This window comes from Lacerta agilis, chromosome 14, assembly GCF_009819535.1.
Source record: "Lacerta agilis isolate rLacAgi1 chromosome 14, rLacAgi1.pri, whole genome shotgun sequence".
Taxonomy (NCBI): Eukaryota; Metazoa; Chordata; class Lepidosauria; order Squamata; family Lacertidae; genus Lacerta; species Lacerta agilis.
Window position 1 is genome coordinate 38,541,063 of NC_046325.1, and position 20,947 is coordinate 38,562,009.

Genomic DNA, 20,947 nt, shown 5'->3' on the forward strand with positions numbered 1-20,947 from the left:
GGTGCCAGAGCTCTGTCTAGTCAGGTTGTATGGGATAAATTTCAACCTGTTACCTCTGAGGACATATTGGACAGGCTGTTTGGGCGACTGAAACTGACCACCTGTCTCCTTGATCCCTGCCCATCCTGCCTCATAAAAGTGAGCCGGGAAGGGCTGGGCGATGGACTCTGTGAGGTGGTGAATGCTTCCCTCTGCAAGGGAGTTTTCCCTGAACCTGTAAAGAGGCAGTTATTAAACCGCTTCTTTAAAAAAACAAAAAACAATTTTTGGTCCTGGCCCCTATGGCCAATTAACGCCCAGCCTCAAATCTTCCCGTCCTGGGCAAGGTGATTGAGCGGGTGGTTGCTGAACAACTCCAGGCATGTCTGGAGGATGCGAACCCTTTGGATCCCTTCCGATCGGGACTCGGGCCCCATCATGGGACTGAATCCATCTTGGTCGCGCAGGTCATTGATCTTTTTATAAAATAAATATTTTTTATTAAATTTTGCATAAATTTTCCATACATCATTTAACGTTTCTTCAAATTTATACAACATTTTTGGACTTTCCTCTACCACATCTAGAGATTTCCATTTTCCAGTTCTAATCATGTATTTTCATTATTCCACTGTTACTTATACAATCATAACTAATTATCCTATTCCAAGATTTTCTTCATAACATTTCATATCACCCACCTTACAAAACTTCCTGCAAACCTACTAGCGTAATTTGTTGTTTACAATTGTTTTTCAAATAATTTTCAATTTTTCGCCAGTCCTCTAAGAATCTCTGGTCCCGTCGGTTTCGGATTCTCCTTGTCATCTTACCCAATTCTGCGTAGTCCATCACCTTCATTTGCCATTCATCTATCGTCGGTAATTCTTCTTGCTTCCATTTCTGTGTCAATAATACTCTTGAGTATTATTGGTCATTGATCTCTTGCAGACTAAGGACAAGAGGTGAAAGCTGTTTCTGGACCTGCTGCATCTCGCATTGGCTTTTGATACAATTGACCATGGTATCCTTCTGGACTTTTCTAGTGGGGCTGGGAGCTGGGGGCACTGTTATGCAGTGGTTCCGCTCCTTCCTCCTGGGCCGTGTCCAGAAAGTGGAGAGTTGGGGAGGGGGCAGTGTTCGAAACGTCCCATTCCTCTAGGCACATTTTGCGACGGAATTTCATTAGCTTGAGCAGTTTCTGAGCTCTGGGCACGGTGTTCTGCGCCTAAGATTTCAGATTAAAACTGCAGAGTGGAAGGAAAGGAGGGCCCCTTTCAGCCTCCCCACTTCCAGCTACTCTCTGAAGAATGGAGAAGAGACCCTCTTAAGAATATTAGGAGGGTGGGCAGAGGAAGGACTAGGCCATGTGGAAAATGAACATAATATTTTAGCTGCAGTTCATTCATTTTCAGCTTTGTACAGTATTCTTGTTATAAAAAAAGCACGCCTTGGCATTCCGTTGTTGCGCTCATAACCTAGGTTTAAGGTGCCATTTAGCTCCTAGCTTTCATACCTCAGTTTCTAACACTGTTGGGGGGGGGGTAAGTTTTTGGACCAACGGGCACTCATTTGTGGGGTGCCTCAGGGCTCCATCTTCTCCCCCGTGCTTTTTGACATCTATATGAAGCCGCAGGATAAGATCATCAGGGGTTTAGGCTGGATGTTCATCATTATAAGGATGATAACCGAGCTCTACCTCTCCTTTAAATCGGAAGAAGTGAGGGCACTGAATGTCCTTTTTGGATGTCAGGAGGTGGTTGTGGGAGATGGATTGTGGCTAACTGAGATTGAATCCTGACAATACAGAAATCTTGTTTCTGGGGGGCAGGGGGTGGGCAAGTGTGGGAGGCTTAGTTCGGTCAGAATTGAGTATATGATTCCAGAGTTAGTGCTAAATACATTACTTCTAGTAGATGAGCCACCATAGCTATTAGAAGGCCATGAACATAGGGCTTGCCAATCAGAAGGTCGGTGGTTTGAATCCCCACGACGGGGTGAGCTGCTGCTGTTCAGTCCCAGCTCCTGCCAACCTAGCAGTTCGAAAGCACGTCAGAGTGCAATCAGATAAATAGGTACCACTCCAGCGGGAAGGTGAAGGCGTTTCCGTGTGCTGCTCTGGTTCACCGGAAGCAGCTTAGTTATGCTGGCCACATGACCCGGAAGCTGTCTGTGGACAAACGCCGGCTCCCTCGGCCAGTAAAGCGAGATGAGCGCCGTAACCCCAGAGTCTTCCGCGACTGGACTTAATGGTCAGGGCTCCCTTTACCATTTTAGCTATGTATTAGGTAAAAAAAGGTAAAGGACCCCTGGACAGTTAAGTCTAGTCAAAGGCGACTATGGGGTTGTGGCACTCATCTCACTTCAAGTCGAGGGAGCTGTTGTTTGTTCACAGGCAGTTTTCTGGGACTAAACTGCTTCTGGTGCAACAGAGCACTGTGACGGAAACCATAGTGCACAGAAACGCTGTTTACCTTCCCGCTGGAGCGGTACCTATTAATCTACTTGCACCGTCTTGCTTTCAAACTGCTAGGTTGGCAGGAGCAGGGACCGAGTAACAGGAGCTCACCCCGTCGCGGGGATTTGAAGCACCAACCTTCTGATTGGCAAGCCCAAGAGGCTCAGTGGTTAAACCACAGCGCCACCCGCATCCCACAACCTGTGTACTATCTGAAACCAAAGGGGCACATTGGTTGCCAGGTGTGAAATATGTTTGCATTATTTTCTGGTCTCCTACCCCACTATAGTTGCTGTGATCTAAGCTATAGATTGGCTTACCATCATACCAGAAGCTGGGTTTGCAATTTATCTCACTCTAAACAAAACCACAAGCTGTATAGCTAAGATTTGTTCTATGGTTAACCACTTGTGGTTTCCCTGCAGGAGATAAACGTATTGGGTTCATACACAACACTAACCCGACAGCAGTGTAGTGGTGGCAGCAGGACGGAGGAGGCACTTAAGTGGCCACAGTCTTATCTCAGTCAGTAAAGCATGAGACTCTTAATCTCAGGGTCATGAGTTCGGGCAAAAGATTCCTGCAGTGGGTTGGGCTAGATGACCCTCAGAGTACTTCCCATCTCTACAATTTGATGGTACAGTTTGATGGTTTGGGACGCGGGTAGCGCTGTGGTCTAAACCACGGAGCCTAGGGCTTGTTGATCAGAAGGTTGGTGGTTTGAATCCCCATGACAGGGTGAGTTCCTGTTCTTCGGTCTCTGCTCCTGCCAACCTAGCAGTTCAAAAGCACATCAAAGTGCAAGTAGATAAATAGGTACCACTTCGGCGGGAAGGTAAATGGCGTTTCCGTGTGCTGCTCTGGTTCACCAGAAGCGGCTTTGTCATGCTGGCCACATGACCCGGAAGCTGTACGCCGGCTCCCTCAGCCAGTAACGCGAGATGAGCGCTGCAACCCCAGAGTTGTCCGCGACTGGACCTAATAGTCAGGGGTCCCTTTACCCTCTACCTTACAATTTCAGCAACCTACCAGTAGCTCTGGCTCAGGCCTGACATCTAACAGTGAAGAGAAGTGCATTTGCTCTTCCAAAGGCTGAAAAGTGTTGCCCATCTTAAGCCTGGTTATACCCCCTTCCCAAAGTGGCTTGCCTCTCACGCCAAGACAAGTGTTCAGTTTGTAATAGAGACTTCACTTTACTCCTGCCACACATAAGATGCTTTTCCGTGGATAAGCGGCTGGTTGCATGGAGCCTGCTACCAGTGATGCGGGTTCAATTCCTCAGTCCTTCCCCCTTGTGTCCAAATGTTCGCAGCTTGCTCCCCTCTGCCTGGGTTTAGAAGGCAGAGTGCCCAAGTTAGAGGGTGCTGCTTTTGAGGTGTGCCTGATTCCCCCAGCACCTTTCTTTTTAGAAATTCACCACTGCGTTGATTGAGACACACACACACACACACACACACACACACCCATGGCTGTGTGGCAGATTACTGTGTCTGCCGAAAACAGCAGTAATGTGCCATGGTGGAAATGGATTGTCTTTCCTGGACGTATATTTATTTAAAGCAAATTACACTTCTTTTACTAGCCCTGAAAGAGTTCTCAAGGAAGCTTAAACCATAAAACGGAGTTAAATACCATGTTGTTAAAATCCATTTGTTCCACAGTAAGATAGTGAAGCTTCTGAGAGCCAGTGTGGTGTAGTGGTTAAGGGCAGTGGATTCGTAATCTGGTGAACCGGGTTCAATTCCCCGCTCCTCCACATGCAGCTGCTGGGTGACCTTGGGCTAGTCACACTTCTCTGCAGTCTCTCAGCCCCACTCACCTCACAGAGTGTTTGTTGTGGGGGAGGAAGAGAAAGGAGAATGTTAGCTGCTTTGAGACTCCTTCAGGTAGTGATAAAGTGGGATATCAAATCCAAAACTCTTCTCTTCTCTTCTGCAGAAACGCTTGTTCCAGACGTTTCGTGGCATGGGTACTTGATGCGAAGTGATGCTGCCTTTTTACACTAGAGATACTGAATTGATCAGGGGCCTGTGATTTGTTCTTTTATTACAATGCACATCTGGGCTGCTGATTTAAGACACACCTGGACCCTCTCGTGTAGACTATTCCGATTCCATTATTTATTTCCATTATTTATTCTATCTTTCCTCTGGTGACACGCACAACTTGTGGTTTTTTTTTTAAATAGTCGGTGTCTTTTTGGATTGAAAGTTTTAAAAATTATTATTGAAAATGTTGCTGGTAGGTTGGTAACCAGAAAAACAGCAGGGTTTTCTTTTCTTTTTGTTTTTTTACAGTATTTCTTAATTAGCGCTATCAATGTTGTTTTGCTTAAGTACTACTAAGCAGAATATCTTAATGTCCAGAAGCAAAAAAAATATTTTAGGAGTAATTCAAGGATTGATAGAAAATATAAATGTGATGCTAAGATAGTGCTCGCCAAAAATATATATATAGTGAAGTTATATGAAATGGCAGTAGCTTCACAAGTTCGCCTGTCGGATAGATCCCAGCACAACTTGAAACCATGGGAAGATAAAAGAGTATGTTAGGAAACAACCAAGTATGGAAACTGCCACCACTATTCCATTTCCTTCTCCCTCAGTCAAAATTTTTACCGTCTGAGGGTGGTTACAATTGGGAGTTTATTAGGGAATCGGTGGTGTCCATACTTGCAAGGTTTTACCAAGCCCACCCATCGCCATCCAAATGCCAGCCTGTAATTTTTGATAAGGTATTTAATCCAGATTTCATCTTTCTTTTGGGCCGTTTTAGTGGCTAGTTTGTCATTCTTGGTTGGAGGTCCCTCTGCACCTCTTTGATCCCCAGTGGAGTGCAACAATAGGTCTTACTCTGTTTCCTAGATAGCAGCTGAAAGGCACCTATTTCCACCAGTTGCTAAAGAATGTCTGAATATAAAACAACCTGGTTCAGATGACCCATCCTTACAAGATCTGGATGCTGTCAGTGCAGGGGATTACCTTGGGGGGGGGCAGTTATTGCAGTACATACACCAGGCTTTTAAAAGAAAGCAGAGGTTGAGATCTTGTACAGTGCCTTTTTGTCAACAGTTTGCTGTTTCCTTTCTGCCCCGTGTGTTTTTAGTTGGGGATGTGGTTGTGCGGTTAACGGTTACGGGGGGCCTAGGGGCCTTTGTATGTTTTTCAGTATTGCCACCCCACCAGATCAAACAGCTGATCAATATATCACTCTTGGGACTTATCCACACTGGAGTTTGCTGTACTTTTTGCAGCTGTTGCATTTCTGTTAAATTTGATTAGTCCACATGATGTTACCCTTAAATGCAGGCTTCCTCATACTCGACACTCCAGATGTTTTTGGCCTACAACTCCTATGATCCCTGGGATGATGGGGATTGTAGTCTCAAAACATCTGGAGAGCCGAGTTTGAGGAAGCCTGCTTAAACGACACCAGTCTCAATGCTTCCCCCCCCCCTGTAAATTTGGGTTTATCCGATCCAAGGATGATAAGAGTGTGCTGAGAATTTACAGTTGCCTGGCCTGAGTCTGTGCTTTTGTGCGCTTCAGGGCATGGAAAATATTTGAAAAACAAAGTGTGTGCACATTTGTGTACATCAGGGGTCAGCAAACTTTTTCAGCAGGGGGCCGGTCCACTGTCCCTCAGACCTTGTGGGGGGCCGGACTATATATATATATTTTTAAAAATGCCCCACAAATAACCCAGAGATGCATTTTAAATAAAAGGACACATTCTACTCATGTAAAAACATGCTGATTCCCGGACCGTGCGTGGGCCGGATTTAGAAGGCGATTGGGCTGCGTCCGGCCCCCAGACCTTAGTTTGGGGACCCCTGGTGTACATGCACGGTTGATACTTAATTAACACAATGGGGGGGGGAAATCAGATGATAAGGCAGTGCCTGCTGGCTGGTTCTCTTTTTCCTTTTGGAACATTGGTGTGTTTCGAATGACGTAACACAGGTGTGTGCCAAAGGCACACTAGTAAGAAGATGAATAAATTTTGTGGGTTTGTGTGCCAGTCTGTCACAGTGGTCCTTGTCACAGCTCATGGTTTCCACTCCTTGAGCCCAGGCATTGGAGCTGTCTGCATGCGTGCTCCAAGCCCTTGGTGCATGACCTCTCCAAAAAGGCTGCAGGGTGTGTTTGCGTGCCTTGTCTCTGCTACTGTCATGCCCATTCACACTTCACATTTAATCATAGGTGAAACGTGCTCTTTTTCGTGAGGTTATTGCCCCCCCCCCCAGGAGTGGGCTTCGAGCGTAACTGTTTCCGAAAGCAGTTTCACATGAACAAAGGGAAGCAGGTTTAGCCCCCCAAAAGTCCTGAACCAGCCCAGACCCTGCTGTTTGTTTGTTGTTTGTTCTTAAACTGTGTTTCTCTCTTCCTCGTCTTTTTAAGAGTGAAGACAGATGTACCAGTCTGAGAGCAGTGGAGCCACTTCCATATAAACATACCTTATTTTGCCCCAGGATAAACTGACAAAAGGATTTGGGCACGTTTTCAGTGTGGTTTAGCTTAAACTGGAGGAAAGCTGGCTGTGGAGGGCACCTGTTACCTAAAACCTACCAACACCTTTGCAACCATTCCTGGAGCAGTTTTTGCAGCTCCTTTTGCAAATTTAATTTGATAAGATAAAGGGAGAGTGCAGTGATACTCTGCAACGTTTTACGTTTTTGGGAAAGCAGCCCGACCTATTGCATGGCTGAGTCAGCATCCTAGTGTAGGGGAGAGCAACCAAGATGATCAGGGGTCTGGAAACTACACCTTATAAGGAATGGTTGAGGGAATTTGGGTATGTTAAGCATGGTAAAGGGGAGACTGAGAGGAGATATGATAGCCATCTTCAGAAATCTAAAGGACTGTCCCAGGGAGGGTGGAGCAAGCTTGTTTTCTCCTGCTCCAGAGGGTAGGACCCAACCCAATGGAACCAGAAAGGAGATTCTGACTAAACAGAAGAACTGTCTGACTATAAAAGCTGTTTGAACAGACTCCCCTGGGAGGTCGTGAGCTCTCCTTCTTTGAAGGTTTTTAAGCAGAGGTTGGCTGGCCATCTGTCATGGGCGATCTAGTTGAGATTCCTGCCTTGCAGGGGATTCGACTAGATGACCCTCAGGATCCCTTCCAAATCTACAATTCTGTGATTCTTAAGTTGCAAAGCTGGGATGGCACTGTCCCAGCTCCTGCCAACCTAGCAGTTTGAAAGCAAACCAGTGCAAGTAGATAAAAGGGTACTGCTGTGGCGGGAAGGTAAACGGCGTTTCCGTGCGCTCTGGCTTCCATCACGGTGTTCTGTTGCGCCAGAAGTGGTTTAGGTCCAGTGCCGAGGGCCTTCTGGTGGTTCCCTCGTTGCGAGAAGCCAAGTTACAGGGAACCAGGCAGAGGGCTTTCTCGGTAGCGGCACCCGCCCTGTGGAATACCCTCCCACCAGATGTAAAAGAGAAAAACAGCTACAGTGCTACCTCTAGATGTGAACGGGATCCGTTCTGGAGCCCCGTTCGCATCCTGAGCAGTCCGCAACCCACAGCGCTGCTTCTGTGCATGCGCGGGTTGCGATTCGGCGCATCTGCGTGACGTCATTTGATGTGTCTGCCCATGCGCAACCTGCTGAACCCGGAAGTAACCCTTTCTGGTACTTCCGGGTTCGGTGCGTTCATAACCCGCAGCGAACGCAACACGAGGTATTGACTGTACCAGAAGACATCTGAAGGCAGCCCTGTTTAGGGAAGCTTTTAATGTTTAATACATTATTGTATTTTAATATTCTGTTGGAAGCTGCCCAGAGTGGCTGGGGAAGCCCAGCCAGATGGGTGTGTGTGTGTGTGTGTGTGTGTGTGTGTATATAATTATTATTATTATTATTATTAGTCATGCTGGCCACATGACTCGGAAAGCTGTCTGTGGACAAAGGCCGGTTCCCTCGGCCTGAAAGCGAGATGAGCGCTACAACCCCATAGTCACCTGTGACTGGACTTAACCATCCAGGAGTCCTTCACCTTTACAGGTGATTTATCCTCAGTTACCACTGTCCAGAGGTTAGCTTTTAGGTCAGAGAACGTATTTTATCTGTGTGAAAAGCCTAACACACGAGCCTTGTTTAAGTCACAATTGCCGTCGATAGCAATGTAGCTCTTGCAACGTAACTAAAAAAAGTTCCCAAACTACTATTACTACGACTGCTACTAATAACAATTTTATTATTTATGTGCCACCCATTTGACTGGATTGCCCCAGCCACCCTGGGCGGCTCCCAGCAAAATGTTAAAAACACAATAAAACACCAAACGTTTAAAACTTCCCTATACAGGGTTGCCTTCAGATGTCTTCTAAAAGTCAGATAGTTGTTTATTTCCTTGACATCTGATGGGATGTGCTAAATGTTATTTGGGCTGCTTTTCCAGCTTCCTTGGGTACCTTTCTGCTCTCCATGCTAGAGAGAGCATGCTAAAGAGCATGGAAAGCTTCTTTTGAATTTTTATCACAGGACATGCAATTTTCTGTGTCTTCCAACAATCTATGTGCCTGGATTTGTTGAAAGGGCAAAGGCAGCTAAGTTGACATCTCAAATTTTTTTGACTGCAGAAAAACATCCCGTGGATCTATAGCTGTGCTCCTCCCCCCAGATTTCTTCCCCCAGATATTTTGACATCTTGGTTTTTATGCATAGAACAAAGATCTAAGGTCTAATAATTTCACAAGTGTTTTTAGTTTCTTCGGAAAAGGATGCGAGGGGGGGGGGGGTCAGCCATGCCTTGTTAAAATGCCCAGACTAGGCAAGCAGAGCAAAAGCTTCTTGTCAAACAAAACGTCTCTTGAGAAGACATTTTCAAATCAACATTGACATTAGTGGCTTTTTTTGAACTCATCTTCTGTTTTCAACATGTCACATGAGATGGGCAAGGCATGCTTTGAATAACCCCAGTTATTTGGAAAACATTTGCAAAAGAGGGGAGGGGATGTATCAGAATTCTCACTCAGCTGTTATATAAGAACCATAGAATCACACAAGTTTTACAGAGTTGGGAAGGGACCCCAAGAGTCATCTAGCCCAACCCCCCCCCTGCAACACACAGAGATGAGAGATTTAGTTTTTTAAAAGTTGCATAGAATTTTTGAATTAGGATTCAGGCACACAGACCTGGAGGCACGGATTTGTGGTGTGAACTGGCTATTACTTGGGCTTTCCCAGGGCACCTCCAGACTGTTGCTATTTTGGGTTGTGACTCAGTCACATACCGGCAAACCCAGGTTGCTTAATTACAGTTCATTTGGAGCTCTCGTGCAAGAAATCTGCTTGTGGGCCCCCTCCCCCCATGAGACTTTTGCTATAAGGAAAATGTACTAGAAAGCTCAGGATTTATTTGATAGAGAGCCTTCTAACATCCTGCAAGCAAATCGGAATGAACGGCCAGTAAATAAGAGCTTTGAGAACTTAAAAGATGAAAAGTCACTTGATCCAGGGACAGTCCACATATATATTGGCTTATTCCAATCTCATTTTCTTAACGGTGACTGCTCCTGCTGAGACTGCACAGAAAAAGCAGTTTGGTTCCAGAAATTCATTCTGATTGTGCAGATAAAATATAACTGATAGAATTCTACAAGGGTGGGGTTTTAGTGTGTGAAAACAGTCCCGATCCAATGTCCCCCAGATAGTGGAGACGTCAGGCGCCATCCTGGGCATCTTCACTTGGTCGCAAGTGGTCGAAAGCCAGGTGCAAAATGAGCCTGGCCCCTGGCTAATTTCAAACACCGAACACACACAAACACACACACAAATGTGGTCACAGTGATGACGTCATGTTCCCCCCCCCCAAAGCCTCCCACTGCTAGCAGCAGCTTTGTGGTGATTTGAAGTGGGACAATGATTCAAATTGCCACCCTCCAGCAGATGGTGTGTGGAGGGTGCTGCCAGTGTTGGTTCTTGTTCTGTCTACCGATAATTCAGTAGTTCCTTTGCAGCCTCAGTTGTGAATCTTTAGATGCACTTAGGAAATGATGTTTGTTAGAAAACTCATTCGTAGATACTTGTGAGGAATTACCTGTTTTTCAATCTACACCTAAGTAGGGCTGGGTAATAATCAGCTTTTCAGCATCGCGGTCCCGCATCCCCCGACCCCATCCCTGGCAGAGACATCCCTGGTGTTCCCCTCACTTATGGGGGAGCCAGTGCCAGGCTGGGGGGGTCCTTTACCTGCTCGGAAGGGAGCAGCAACTGCATGCTCCTCAGCCGAGCAGATAAAAGATGCAGAGGGAGGAACAAGCTATATCAGCGCCTCGCAGGTGCAATTTTTCTCCCTCTGCGCTGTATGATATATTGCTGGCGAAACCGCCACCGCTCCTGAGTCCCTCTTCTCGCAAAGCTGGCTGGAAGAAGTCTCCCACGTAATGTCTAGTTTTACCCTAATTGTCCATGTTCTACACCCTAAAAAAACCTAAACAAAATAAAATAAAAAATTCCTTCCAGTAGCAATTTGAGACCAACTAAGTTTGTTCTTGGTATGAGCTTTCGTGTGCATGCACACTTCTTCAGATGCACACGAAAGCTCAAACCAAGAACAAACTTACCGGTAGTTGGTCTCTAAGGTGCTACTGGAAGGAATTTTTTTATTTTATTTTGTTTTGACTATGGCAGACCAACACGGCTACCTACCTGTAACTGAACCTAAAAAACCTAGTTAGGGGTCATTTTGTGTGTATGTTTCTCTGGTCAGATGATAGCCGAATGAACTGTTCAGTGTTACGGGTTCTCGGGGAAAAGGAATCGTAACGAGTTCTGGAAAACCTAGGTTGCTAATTAAATCTACCAAAATTTGGCCCCATATCTCTGCCCCCAAAACCAGACCAGTTTTGCAGGGCATGGAAATAGATGGCGGTGTAGTTGGCATCCGTATGCAGCCTGAAAGATGAATGACTCTAATTGAATTTAGGAGACATAATCAGATGTGGCCGCTGCTGGAATTTCTCCCTTGAGTGCATCCATCCTTAGTAATTGCTCGTTTATTAGCTCTGCAAAATGCACATACCCGCTTCTCCACTGTCTTTCTACCCCTTCCCTAACAAGGAATGTGTTCGTTTTCGGTTTATAACCTGCCTTTACCTAAAGGCTCGTTTTCAGCAGGTGAGAACGGGGGTTGAGCTGGGGAGGGGGTTAGCCTCCACCTGGACCTTTCCTGTTGCATCCCCCTTGTCTTGCCGCTGGTATCACATGCTGCAGACAAAATGCTGGGAGGACAATAGCCCAGTCCCTAGAACATGAGACTCTTAATCTCAGGGTTGTGGGTTCAAGCCCCATGTTGGGCAAAATATTCCTGCATTGCAGGGTGTTGGACCAGATAGATTGCTGTCATGGGCCTTTCCAACTCTACAATTCTATAATTCAAAGGCTGGCTCTTATCAGACTGACTATAGCTCTTTATGGGAGCAACAGTGGTCATACCCTCTACTGATCTTGCCCTGCAGGTTAACTGGTGACTTGTCTACCCTGGTGATGCTATTACTGAATGCCAAGTCAGTACCTAGTAGGACCACCCTCAGCCATTATTTAGTTATGCTTGAGCCGGGAGCTGGCCTGAATGGAAGAGTTCAAACCTGGGTGGGAGAAATAGGTTGGAGTGGATTGGACTCTGCACCGCCCAAGATTGGAGGGGGTGTCACTGTAGGCTGAATCTCTTGGCAGCTTTTGCTACCACTGACTGCGTTGTCCTCCTGGGGTGTCTCTGCAAATTGGGTGGTCTCTGGGAATAGCATGCAGCTCTATGGGGCAATGTTATATCCCCAGTGCTACTTGACTTCTTTATGAAGCCATAGGGAGCAGTCTGGAGATTGGAGGCCTCAAAACTTAACCTGGTATGGATTGGACGCCTTCCAATATTGGGAGGGAAGCGGCTGTCTCTCCTAGGAGTGAGTCTCATACTTAGGTAAATTTTGTGACAGTTTGTTTGTCATCTGTTTGAGATACTCCCTTGCTCTTTTCTTGCCTTTTACCATAGGCATACGGTTTTGCTGCTACTGTAATGGAGCTTCCCGTTTCACTGCTGTGGTTTGTGGTGGAATGTTAAACACAATCCTGGCAATGTCATTGCATTTCTTGCACACAGTCCGTGCCTTTGGACAGCCGTACCCAGACCTAAGACATGGAGCGTGTGTGTGTTCTGCACGTCCGTGGCTGAACATGGAGCCAGAACTAGAAAGATAGTTTGTCAGGAGAAGGAGACCAGGCTGGGCTGTTCTCCCTGACATGCTAGCTTTTTGGATCCAGGGACTTCTTAAGAAATGATTCCTCCTCCCCACCCCCACCCCCCATCCCTTATAACCATTTGAAATTATGCTGCTCGGGAGAAGCTTCACCCTTGTTTCTGATAATTGTATAAATTGGCAGCCTTCATTTTTCTCTGGGGACAGGTGACCTCTGAACAGCAAGGCTGCAGAACGTTGCTTTTTTAAAAAAACAACAACCACGCAGCTGAGCCAGAAAACAGATAAAAATGGAAGAATAATACTTTTTGCTCTGACTTCCCCCTTGTCCTCAGAAAAGCCTTTGCCATTCTCAGCGGTAATGCAAAATTATGACAACTACAGGGAGTGAAGTTCCGTCCTGTAGCTTCCCTTTAGTGTACAATACCTGGCTGAGTTACAAATCGGGAAATCCCTGATTTGAATCAACAATGAACTCGCTATCCAGGCTGGCAACTTCTAGCACTGTGCAATCACCGCTTTTTCCACTCCGTTGTTGTTGTTGTTGTTCAGTTTCTGAGTTGCTTCTTTCAAAGAAGTATTGAAAGCTGTTTATGGGCGGAATAAAATACATATTGGTACATCTGTTTATAAATGTTTATTCACAATACAAACATGTAAAATGAAAAAAAAATGGCAATGCCCCAGAACCCAGGAGAATAGGAACATCTTTACTTGGTGTTGCAAGATTATAGCGTTGGTGCCTGGCAAACGTCCCTGGGGAGACTGTTATGTGTTCCACAGGTTGGGGGCCCCCTTTCACCATTGTCACATCCTTCCACCTTCCTTCTCTTGGAGTGGCACAGAGGAAATTACTGCTGACTTTCCACACTTTTGGGTGTACATACATCTTTGTGTTCCATTCAGACTATTGGGCGTGACAAAGCTTCATGAGTGTGCCATTTTTTGCAGTGTGTTTATTTTTCTAATCGATTTCTACATTTGCACTGAGGCACGTTTCTAAAAACTTTAAGCGCTGCTGCATGAATATACGTGCTTTTAATATGGGCCCTACTTGTTTGATCACAACTTTAAAAAGTGAATGCGGCTGCAGGGGAATTAACATACTGCTAAAATGGCGGTGATCATTCCGATGTGTAGACTCAGTTGCCTGAAATACCACTGCACATGTCGAAACCATGAGAAAGCAGCCTTAAGGTGATCTTGCACCTAATATGATCCATGGGAATTGCAGCGCTGTTCTGCTCCTTCCCTGCAAGCAATTCTAACTGTCATGTAACTGCCCTGTAAACAAATCAGAATAAATGGTATGTACGGTTACGAATTGTGGGGTGGGCAGACTCCCCATAATCTCCACATTCAGTGAAGGTTCAGAATTTGAGCAAACTCATGCATTCCTGAATTTACCGAGGGCTGGGAATAACACCAGCTACTTTCCCCAGGGGTCGAACCTGGTGATGGTGGGTCGTTGAAGAAACATTGGTTTCCATTAGCCCCTCAGTGGATGTAATCAACCCAGCAGAAGGCTCTGCCAGACCTATAGGAAGGTTGCCATGGTAACAGGGGTGTGCGATGTCACCACAGGAAGAGAGGGCGTCCTTGTACAACAGGTTTGGGGAGTAGGGGTTTCTGGGAAGAAGGAACAGGAAGTGGGCAGAACTCCATGCGGGGACTAAAGGGCAGCAGACAGGCTGGCTGGTTGGAGCAGGCTGTTGCAAAGAGAGAGGTGGATGGTGCTTAGGATGCCTCCAAATCCATTGCTGGGCTTCTGCGAAGGAAAATACCTTCTTGGGATGTAAACGTGGTGTTCTCTGTCTCCATAAAACTGTGCAAATGAACCATATTTCTTAAAGCCACTAGTCTTTGCTACATCTCAATTTTCCACGAGGAAAGACAAACTCTGGTCGAGTGCCAAGACCCCTGGAATCTTCTGCTACCACTTGGCAGAAATTGGGTTGGCCTGAAACAGTATGGAAACCAGACGTAGTTTTAACTGTTGTGCAAGGTTTGTGTGAATCAGGATGCATGCTGAATAAATGGCTCGTTCGTTTCTCCGAGAGACGAAAAACAAAACATGAGAGTAGAGCCATTTGATGAAGGGATTGGAGGTGACCCTCTCCCATAGAGGGTCCAGTCGTGGACGACTCTGGGGTTGCGGCGCTCATCTCGCTCTATAGGCCGAGGGAGCCGGCGTTTGTCCGCAGACAGCTTCTGGGTCATGTGGCCAGCATGACTAAGCTGCTTCTGGCGAACCAGAGCAGCACACGGAAACGCCATTTACCTTCCCGCCAGAGCGGTACCTATTTATCTACTTGCACTTTGACTTGCTTTCGAACCCTCTCCCATAGGTCTATCTAAATAGCTAGGATTGCAGTTCTAGCCCCCTCCTCTTCCTTTCCCTGCTGCTTTTGGGGGTGGCCAGGATGGTGGGCAATTCGCCTCTGCACCAGCTTCTGCTGGCAAATTAGAGGAATGCTGGCTCTCTGTGCCCCCATTACGACTGCTCTGCCTGGCACCTTTCACATGAGATACGCATGCACACACAATATTTTGTTTTTTTTAGCGGCACATGTGAGCATAGCTCATTTGGGATAAAATACAGAACGAAAACTCAACCCTGGTTGTAGATTTTACAGCCTCCCATTACGGAAAAAAGACAGTTTTAATCTCCATGTATGTGGATACCTTAAAATGGTAACGGGAGCATGAGGCCTTGAGGGTTGGTGGAAATGCCAGAGGAAGGAGACTGACTCTGCAGTCTCACTGGGCAGCTTCTTCCTCTGCTGAAATAGCCTTGGAAGTGGGAACGGTTTCTCCCATAAATATGATCTTTTCCCTAATAAGGCATGTTGGCCTGTCTCCTGAAAGATATTTCTGTCTCTGTTTTTTTTTAAAAAAAGAGTCATTGGACTTTCTCTGAGCTCTGAAGCAGTAATATTCTATGGGAGATAAGGGCCTAGGATTGGAGAAGGTTAACTTGCCCATGTCCTTGTTTGGATTGCCTCTAATGTAATGTTTTCCCTACATGGTACATACATGTTAAGCCTCCCCCTTTTTTTCTTTTAAAGAAAAGGGTTGGGTAAATTAACAGCTCTTATTTATTATTTTTGGCTCATCCTTAACTTCGCAGAGTTCAAGGTGGAAGACATACAGTTTTCTCAGGCCTGTTTTATCTTAACAAGTCCGTGAGGGGAGCATTGGGTTCAATCTGAAGTTATCCAATAGACTTCATGGCTGAATGGGTGCTTGAAACCAAGTCTCCCTAGATTAAGAATATGCATACTTACACCAGACTGACTTTTGACCCACTTGGCTGTGCTGCCTAGGTGGAATTTCCATGAAGAGCACAAAATACGCTTCCTGTATTTTTTGGCTGCGCTTCTGTGCTGATAAACAGCACTTAGGGCTGGGCGATAATCTGGTTTTCAACATTGCAATTATATCACCAGACAAACTTCGCGATGCGCCAATATATCACAACGTCTGAAATAAGGATGGAGGAGACATTGGCTTGCTTCACGGTTTCCCCCACATTGTGATTTTTGCATAGCACCCCCCCACACACACACCATGATTCGCAATACATATATATAGTGCTAGGTCACAAACTATGAAACTGATATCATAAGGACTTCAAATCAGTTTTGGACAATATCTCGCCTAACGGCACTCTGAGCTACCAATGCCGCCTTTGCCTCATGCAACCGTGCAGGGTCCAAACTGTGAACCCGATTCTTTAGGGGCCGTGTAACGGCCTTCAAACCATGTTGAACGCTGCCCAGCTGTGCAGATGCTTGAAAACCAGAGGATGGGATACAACAGTAGGACATCCTATTCCAGGGTGGGTTAAAAAAACAACAACAACCCAATGATTGTAAAAGTTGCATTTTTAAAACCAGACTTTTAAAATTTTAAATAGGATCTTTTTTTAAAAAATGGCTCTGTTGATTGTAAGAACAATGGGGCAGTTGCTGTACACACCTTCCCAAGCACATGACTATGCAGAGTTACCACTGCAGACCACCTGAATGAAGCCTGTGGAACACTGGTGTGCCCTGCGCTTTGGGAACTCCTACAATAGGCTATATTCTAGCCGTGCAAAATAAATTTTCTTTGCACACACCCACCCCATTCTTTGCATTTTCCATCTAAGCATGCAAGGGGCATCACCGCTCAAGGATGCTTTCCAACCAAGAAGAACTACCTGAGAAGGGTGCAGAGCAGGATGTGGGGCGCATGGCCTGGGGGAAGAGTTTTCAGGGCCAGATAGAAGCACATTAGGCTCCCTGGACCTGCATTTCCCCACTCCTGCTTTAAACCGAGTTATCAGATGTTAAATAACATGTATTTTGGGGTTATAAATGATTACTTGACACCCAGGCAGTATTTGGTTTAGGGCCAGTTCAGATATAGACTGCATTGTTCACTTATAACCCTAAGCCCAAGGAGTACGGTTTGTTAAGCCGTTTGGATCCAGTGGACGCAAAGCCCCATGGATCCCCTTGAGATCTGGCCCTCAGCTGCATGAGCCTGGAGCCCAGGAAGTACAAATGCTTTAATAAGCAGATACGTTTTAATGGTTACAACTACCCATTAGTTATACATGCTTGCTTAGGAAATATGTTAATTGGAATGTTGGAGGCTTCAGCCGCCTTCTTGGTGATTTAAATAATAATTTAAATCAGTCTGTGATTTATATTCATGCCCTGCTTGTGAGTAAAATACACACACTCAAATCCACATTTGTACATATTTTAAAAACACAAAGTGAAATATGATAAAGCACAGCAGCAGCAGCTAATTTCAAAATACCACTTGGCAGTAATTTTCCTTTCCATTGTGTGAACCGGGCTTTTCCTTAGTTGGGGTGTAATGTGGGTTGTTGTTTTTTTTAATGCTGGCCTTTGAAAATGTAGAGAATGGTTAAATTATTCAAGTACCGTATTTTCCGGCGTATAAGACGACTGGGCGTATAAGACGACCCCCAACTTTCCCAGTTAAAATATAGAGTTTCAGATATACTCGACCACAGATTCTCCACCCGGCGTATAAGACGACCCCTGACTTTTGAGAAGATTTTCCTGGATTAAAAAGTAGTCTTATACGCCAGAATAAACAGTATATAAGTACAGGATAACGTGCAACGGTAGAAACAGGTAGATGTAAAATGTTGGTAGACAAAAGTTTGGCGGAGCTGGAAATTTATTCTTAGGTGCGTTTTCGTAGTTTTATTTCATGGCGCAACAGGGACAAACCTCATTTCCTTGCACTGTTTGCACGTTAACCAGTCTTGCAGTATTTCTGCTTCAGATTCCTTGCACTCTTGCAAAGTGGCTTGGGGATTAAGGCGGCTTTTGCTTTGTTTATATCGAGATATTAATAGCCACGTTCTCTTCTCCCCCAACCCTCCTTTTTTCTTGTTCTTAGCTAACAGCCTTTGACCACCATGAGTTGGAGTTTCCTGACACGTCTACTAGAAGAGATCCACAACCACTCCACGTTCGTTGGGAAGATCTGGTTGACGCTGCTGATCGTCTTCCGCATCGTCCTCACCGCCGTGGGAGGGGAGTCCATCTACTACGATGAGCAGAGCAAGTTCGTGTGCAACACGGAACAGCCGGGCTGCGAGAACGTTTGCTACGACGCTTTCGCCCCGCTCTCCCACGTGCGCTTCTGGGTTTTCCAGATCATCCTCGTCTCCACTCCCTCGGTGATGTACCTGGCCTACGCCGTCCACAAAATCGCCCGGATGGTGGAGCACGGCGAGACGGAGAGGAAGTTCCGGAGCAAGCCTTTCCCCATGCGCTGGAAACAACACCGAGGCTTGGAAGAAGCCGAGGACGACCACGAGGAGGACCCGATGATGTACCCGGAGATCGAGCTGGAGAGCGAGAACAAGGAAAACCCACCTCCTACCAAAGTGAAGCACGACGGCAGGAGGCGCATCCGAGAGGACGGCCTCATGAAGATTTATATACTGCAACTCCTGAGCAGGACTGTTTTTGAAATCGGCTTCCTCGTCGGCCAGTATTTCCTCTACGGGTTCGAAGTGAGCCCGAGGTTCCTCTGCAGCCGGAAGCCGTGCCCGCACACGATAGACTGCTTCATTTCGAGGCCTACGGAAAAAACCATCTTCCTGCTCATCATGTACGGCGTGAGCTGCCTGTGTTTACTTCTGAACGTATGGGAAATGCTCCACTTGGGATTCGGCACCATCCGGGACACGCTGAACAATAAGCAGAAAGAGCTGGAGGACTCGGGGACTTACAACTACCCGTTCACTTGGAACACGCCGTCCGCACCTCCGGGCTACAACATCGCGGTGAAGCCCGAACAGATCCAGTACACGGAACTGTCCAATGCCAAAATGGCCTACAAGCAGAACAAGGCGAACATCGCCCAAGAGCAGCAATACGGGAGCAACGAGGAGAACATCCCCACCGAGTTGGAGACCCTCCAGCGGGAAATCAAAGTCGCCCAGGAACGCTTAGACCTCGCCATCCAGGCCTACAACAACCAGAACAACCCGACCTGCTCCAAGGAGAAGAAGCCAAAGGGCAGCTCAAATAAAAGCAGCAGCAGCAGCAAGTCAGGGGATGGGAAAACCTCAGTCTGGATTTGACGCTGCCCTCTCTGGGAATTAATGCTGTGCTACTTAACGCTGACCGGCAGACTTGCTGCCTAAGGAATTCCAATAAATAAAATGTTTGGCTTTGTTTAAGTTCAGGGGTGTTTGGGGCCGCCAAAGGACACACTCCAAAGGGTTGGGGTGGGGGTGGGGGAGAGGGGAAAAGAAAGCATTTGTGCTCACATTCCAGTGTTTCCAGAACATTTATTTCTTGTTTCTTCCAGGTCAGGAGAAGACCCGGGTTTATTTTTTATTTTTTTTAAAAAACCCAATCATTCTCATTGGAACGGTTTACACTGTGTGTACAGCATTATGGTACATTTTATTATGCACAATTTTTGGTATTTGTACATTGGATATCTCAGTTATACTTTTTATATTAAAAGGAAACAAAGTTGGTAATTCTGGGTGTTTCTGTAAGGTGTTTGTTTTCTCCCCTTAGGCCTGCAGATCTTAAAAAAAAAAATCACCCTAGATTTTCCTGAATTTTGACAATAAGGTGCTTCCCCCCCCCCCCAGCCAAAAAAGGTTAGAGAAGCTCATGAACAGGGATGTCAAAAGTGTGATGCCTAGCACAATTCTTCAGCGACTGCTTTACTAAGAGAGAGGGAGGGATTGTGATTTGGCATCAGTAAGAAAGCTTTTTATCAGCCGTGTATTTAGCGCTTGCCTGGAGTGTCACAATCTGGATATTTAGCTTATCATTTCTTTAACTTGTTATGTGTGCTTTTTTTCTACACTAGTTTTTCAAACATGGGAGGAACTGAAATTGTCGAGAAGTGACAGCTTTTCAGAGAATTAAAGGTGGTGGGCAATGAAGCTTTCCTAATATTAGTGCATCACAGAATTGTGGGTTTGGAAGGGACTCCGGGACCCTTGCAATGCAGGAATAATGTAGCTGTCCCATTATGGGAATCAAACCTGCAACCTTGGCATTATCAGCACCACTCACTAACCAACTCCAGGCTGTACTGCCTTCATCACTAGACGGAACAGATTTTTGTGAGCTTATGGAAGCACTGTGAGAACTTGGAATAGCTGCTTAAACCAGAGAACTCTAGTCATTGTGGGGTGGGTGCGGAATGCATGCGCATGGGTATTTGGGAGGCAAGTATAGCAAAACCATTTCGCCTGCAAATCTCTGAAAAAAGGATCCTTTGCACACAGCCTTGTTTGAAGGGTTCTTAATTGTTGCTAAATGACAGGGCTGTTCTGATTAAATGGCCTCCCGTTTTTCTCATTGCTCAGAGCAATACGAATTCTAGGGGCGGTGGGGCGGTGGAGAGAAATGTGTTCAGAGTTTGTTTTGCTCAAGAGACCAGTCGGATTTTGGCATTCGCCTTAGGTTTATAATTAGACAACAGAGAAGGCAATGTTTAGTGCCTTCGGTGATGCCTTTTTGGCAAGGGCAAGGGAGAACAGAGATGAGAGGTTGATGTGCCGTGTACACTACTTTCAACTAATAATGTACTACGAATCCAGGGCTGTGCTGTGCTGTTCTGTTCTCCCTGTCTTCTGGTGGTATGGGGCTATTCTTCGAGGAACTGGTGTATGATTTCTTCCCAAGGTATGGAAGCTAGGGTGGCCAGGCTGAAAAACCTACTTGGATGTATTCCAAAACATCCGGCTTTCCATCTCTCTCAACCCACCCACCCCCAACTTTTTTTGGGGGGGGTGGGGGAATAG

The 20,947-nt window shown here is 46.1% G+C and overlaps 1 protein-coding gene across 3 annotated transcripts in view; it reads left to right on the plus strand.

Annotated features, from left to right (window-relative positions):
- Window positions 1-19,391, plus strand: part of GJC1 (gap junction protein gamma 1) — a 31,208-nt gene extending 11,817 nt beyond the window's left edge. For all 3 annotated transcript variants that reach the window (XM_033170020.1, XM_033170019.1, XM_033170021.1), the window contains exon 2: window positions 18,061-19,391. In XM_033170020.1, the coding sequence (XP_033025911.1) occupies window positions 18,080-19,255 (1,176 nt within the window). In that variant the 5' untranslated portion in view covers window positions 18,061-18,079 and the 3' untranslated portion in view covers window positions 19,256-19,391. The remainder of the gene's footprint in view (window positions 1-18,060) is intronic.
- Window positions 19,392-20,947: the final 1,556 nt, after the last annotated feature.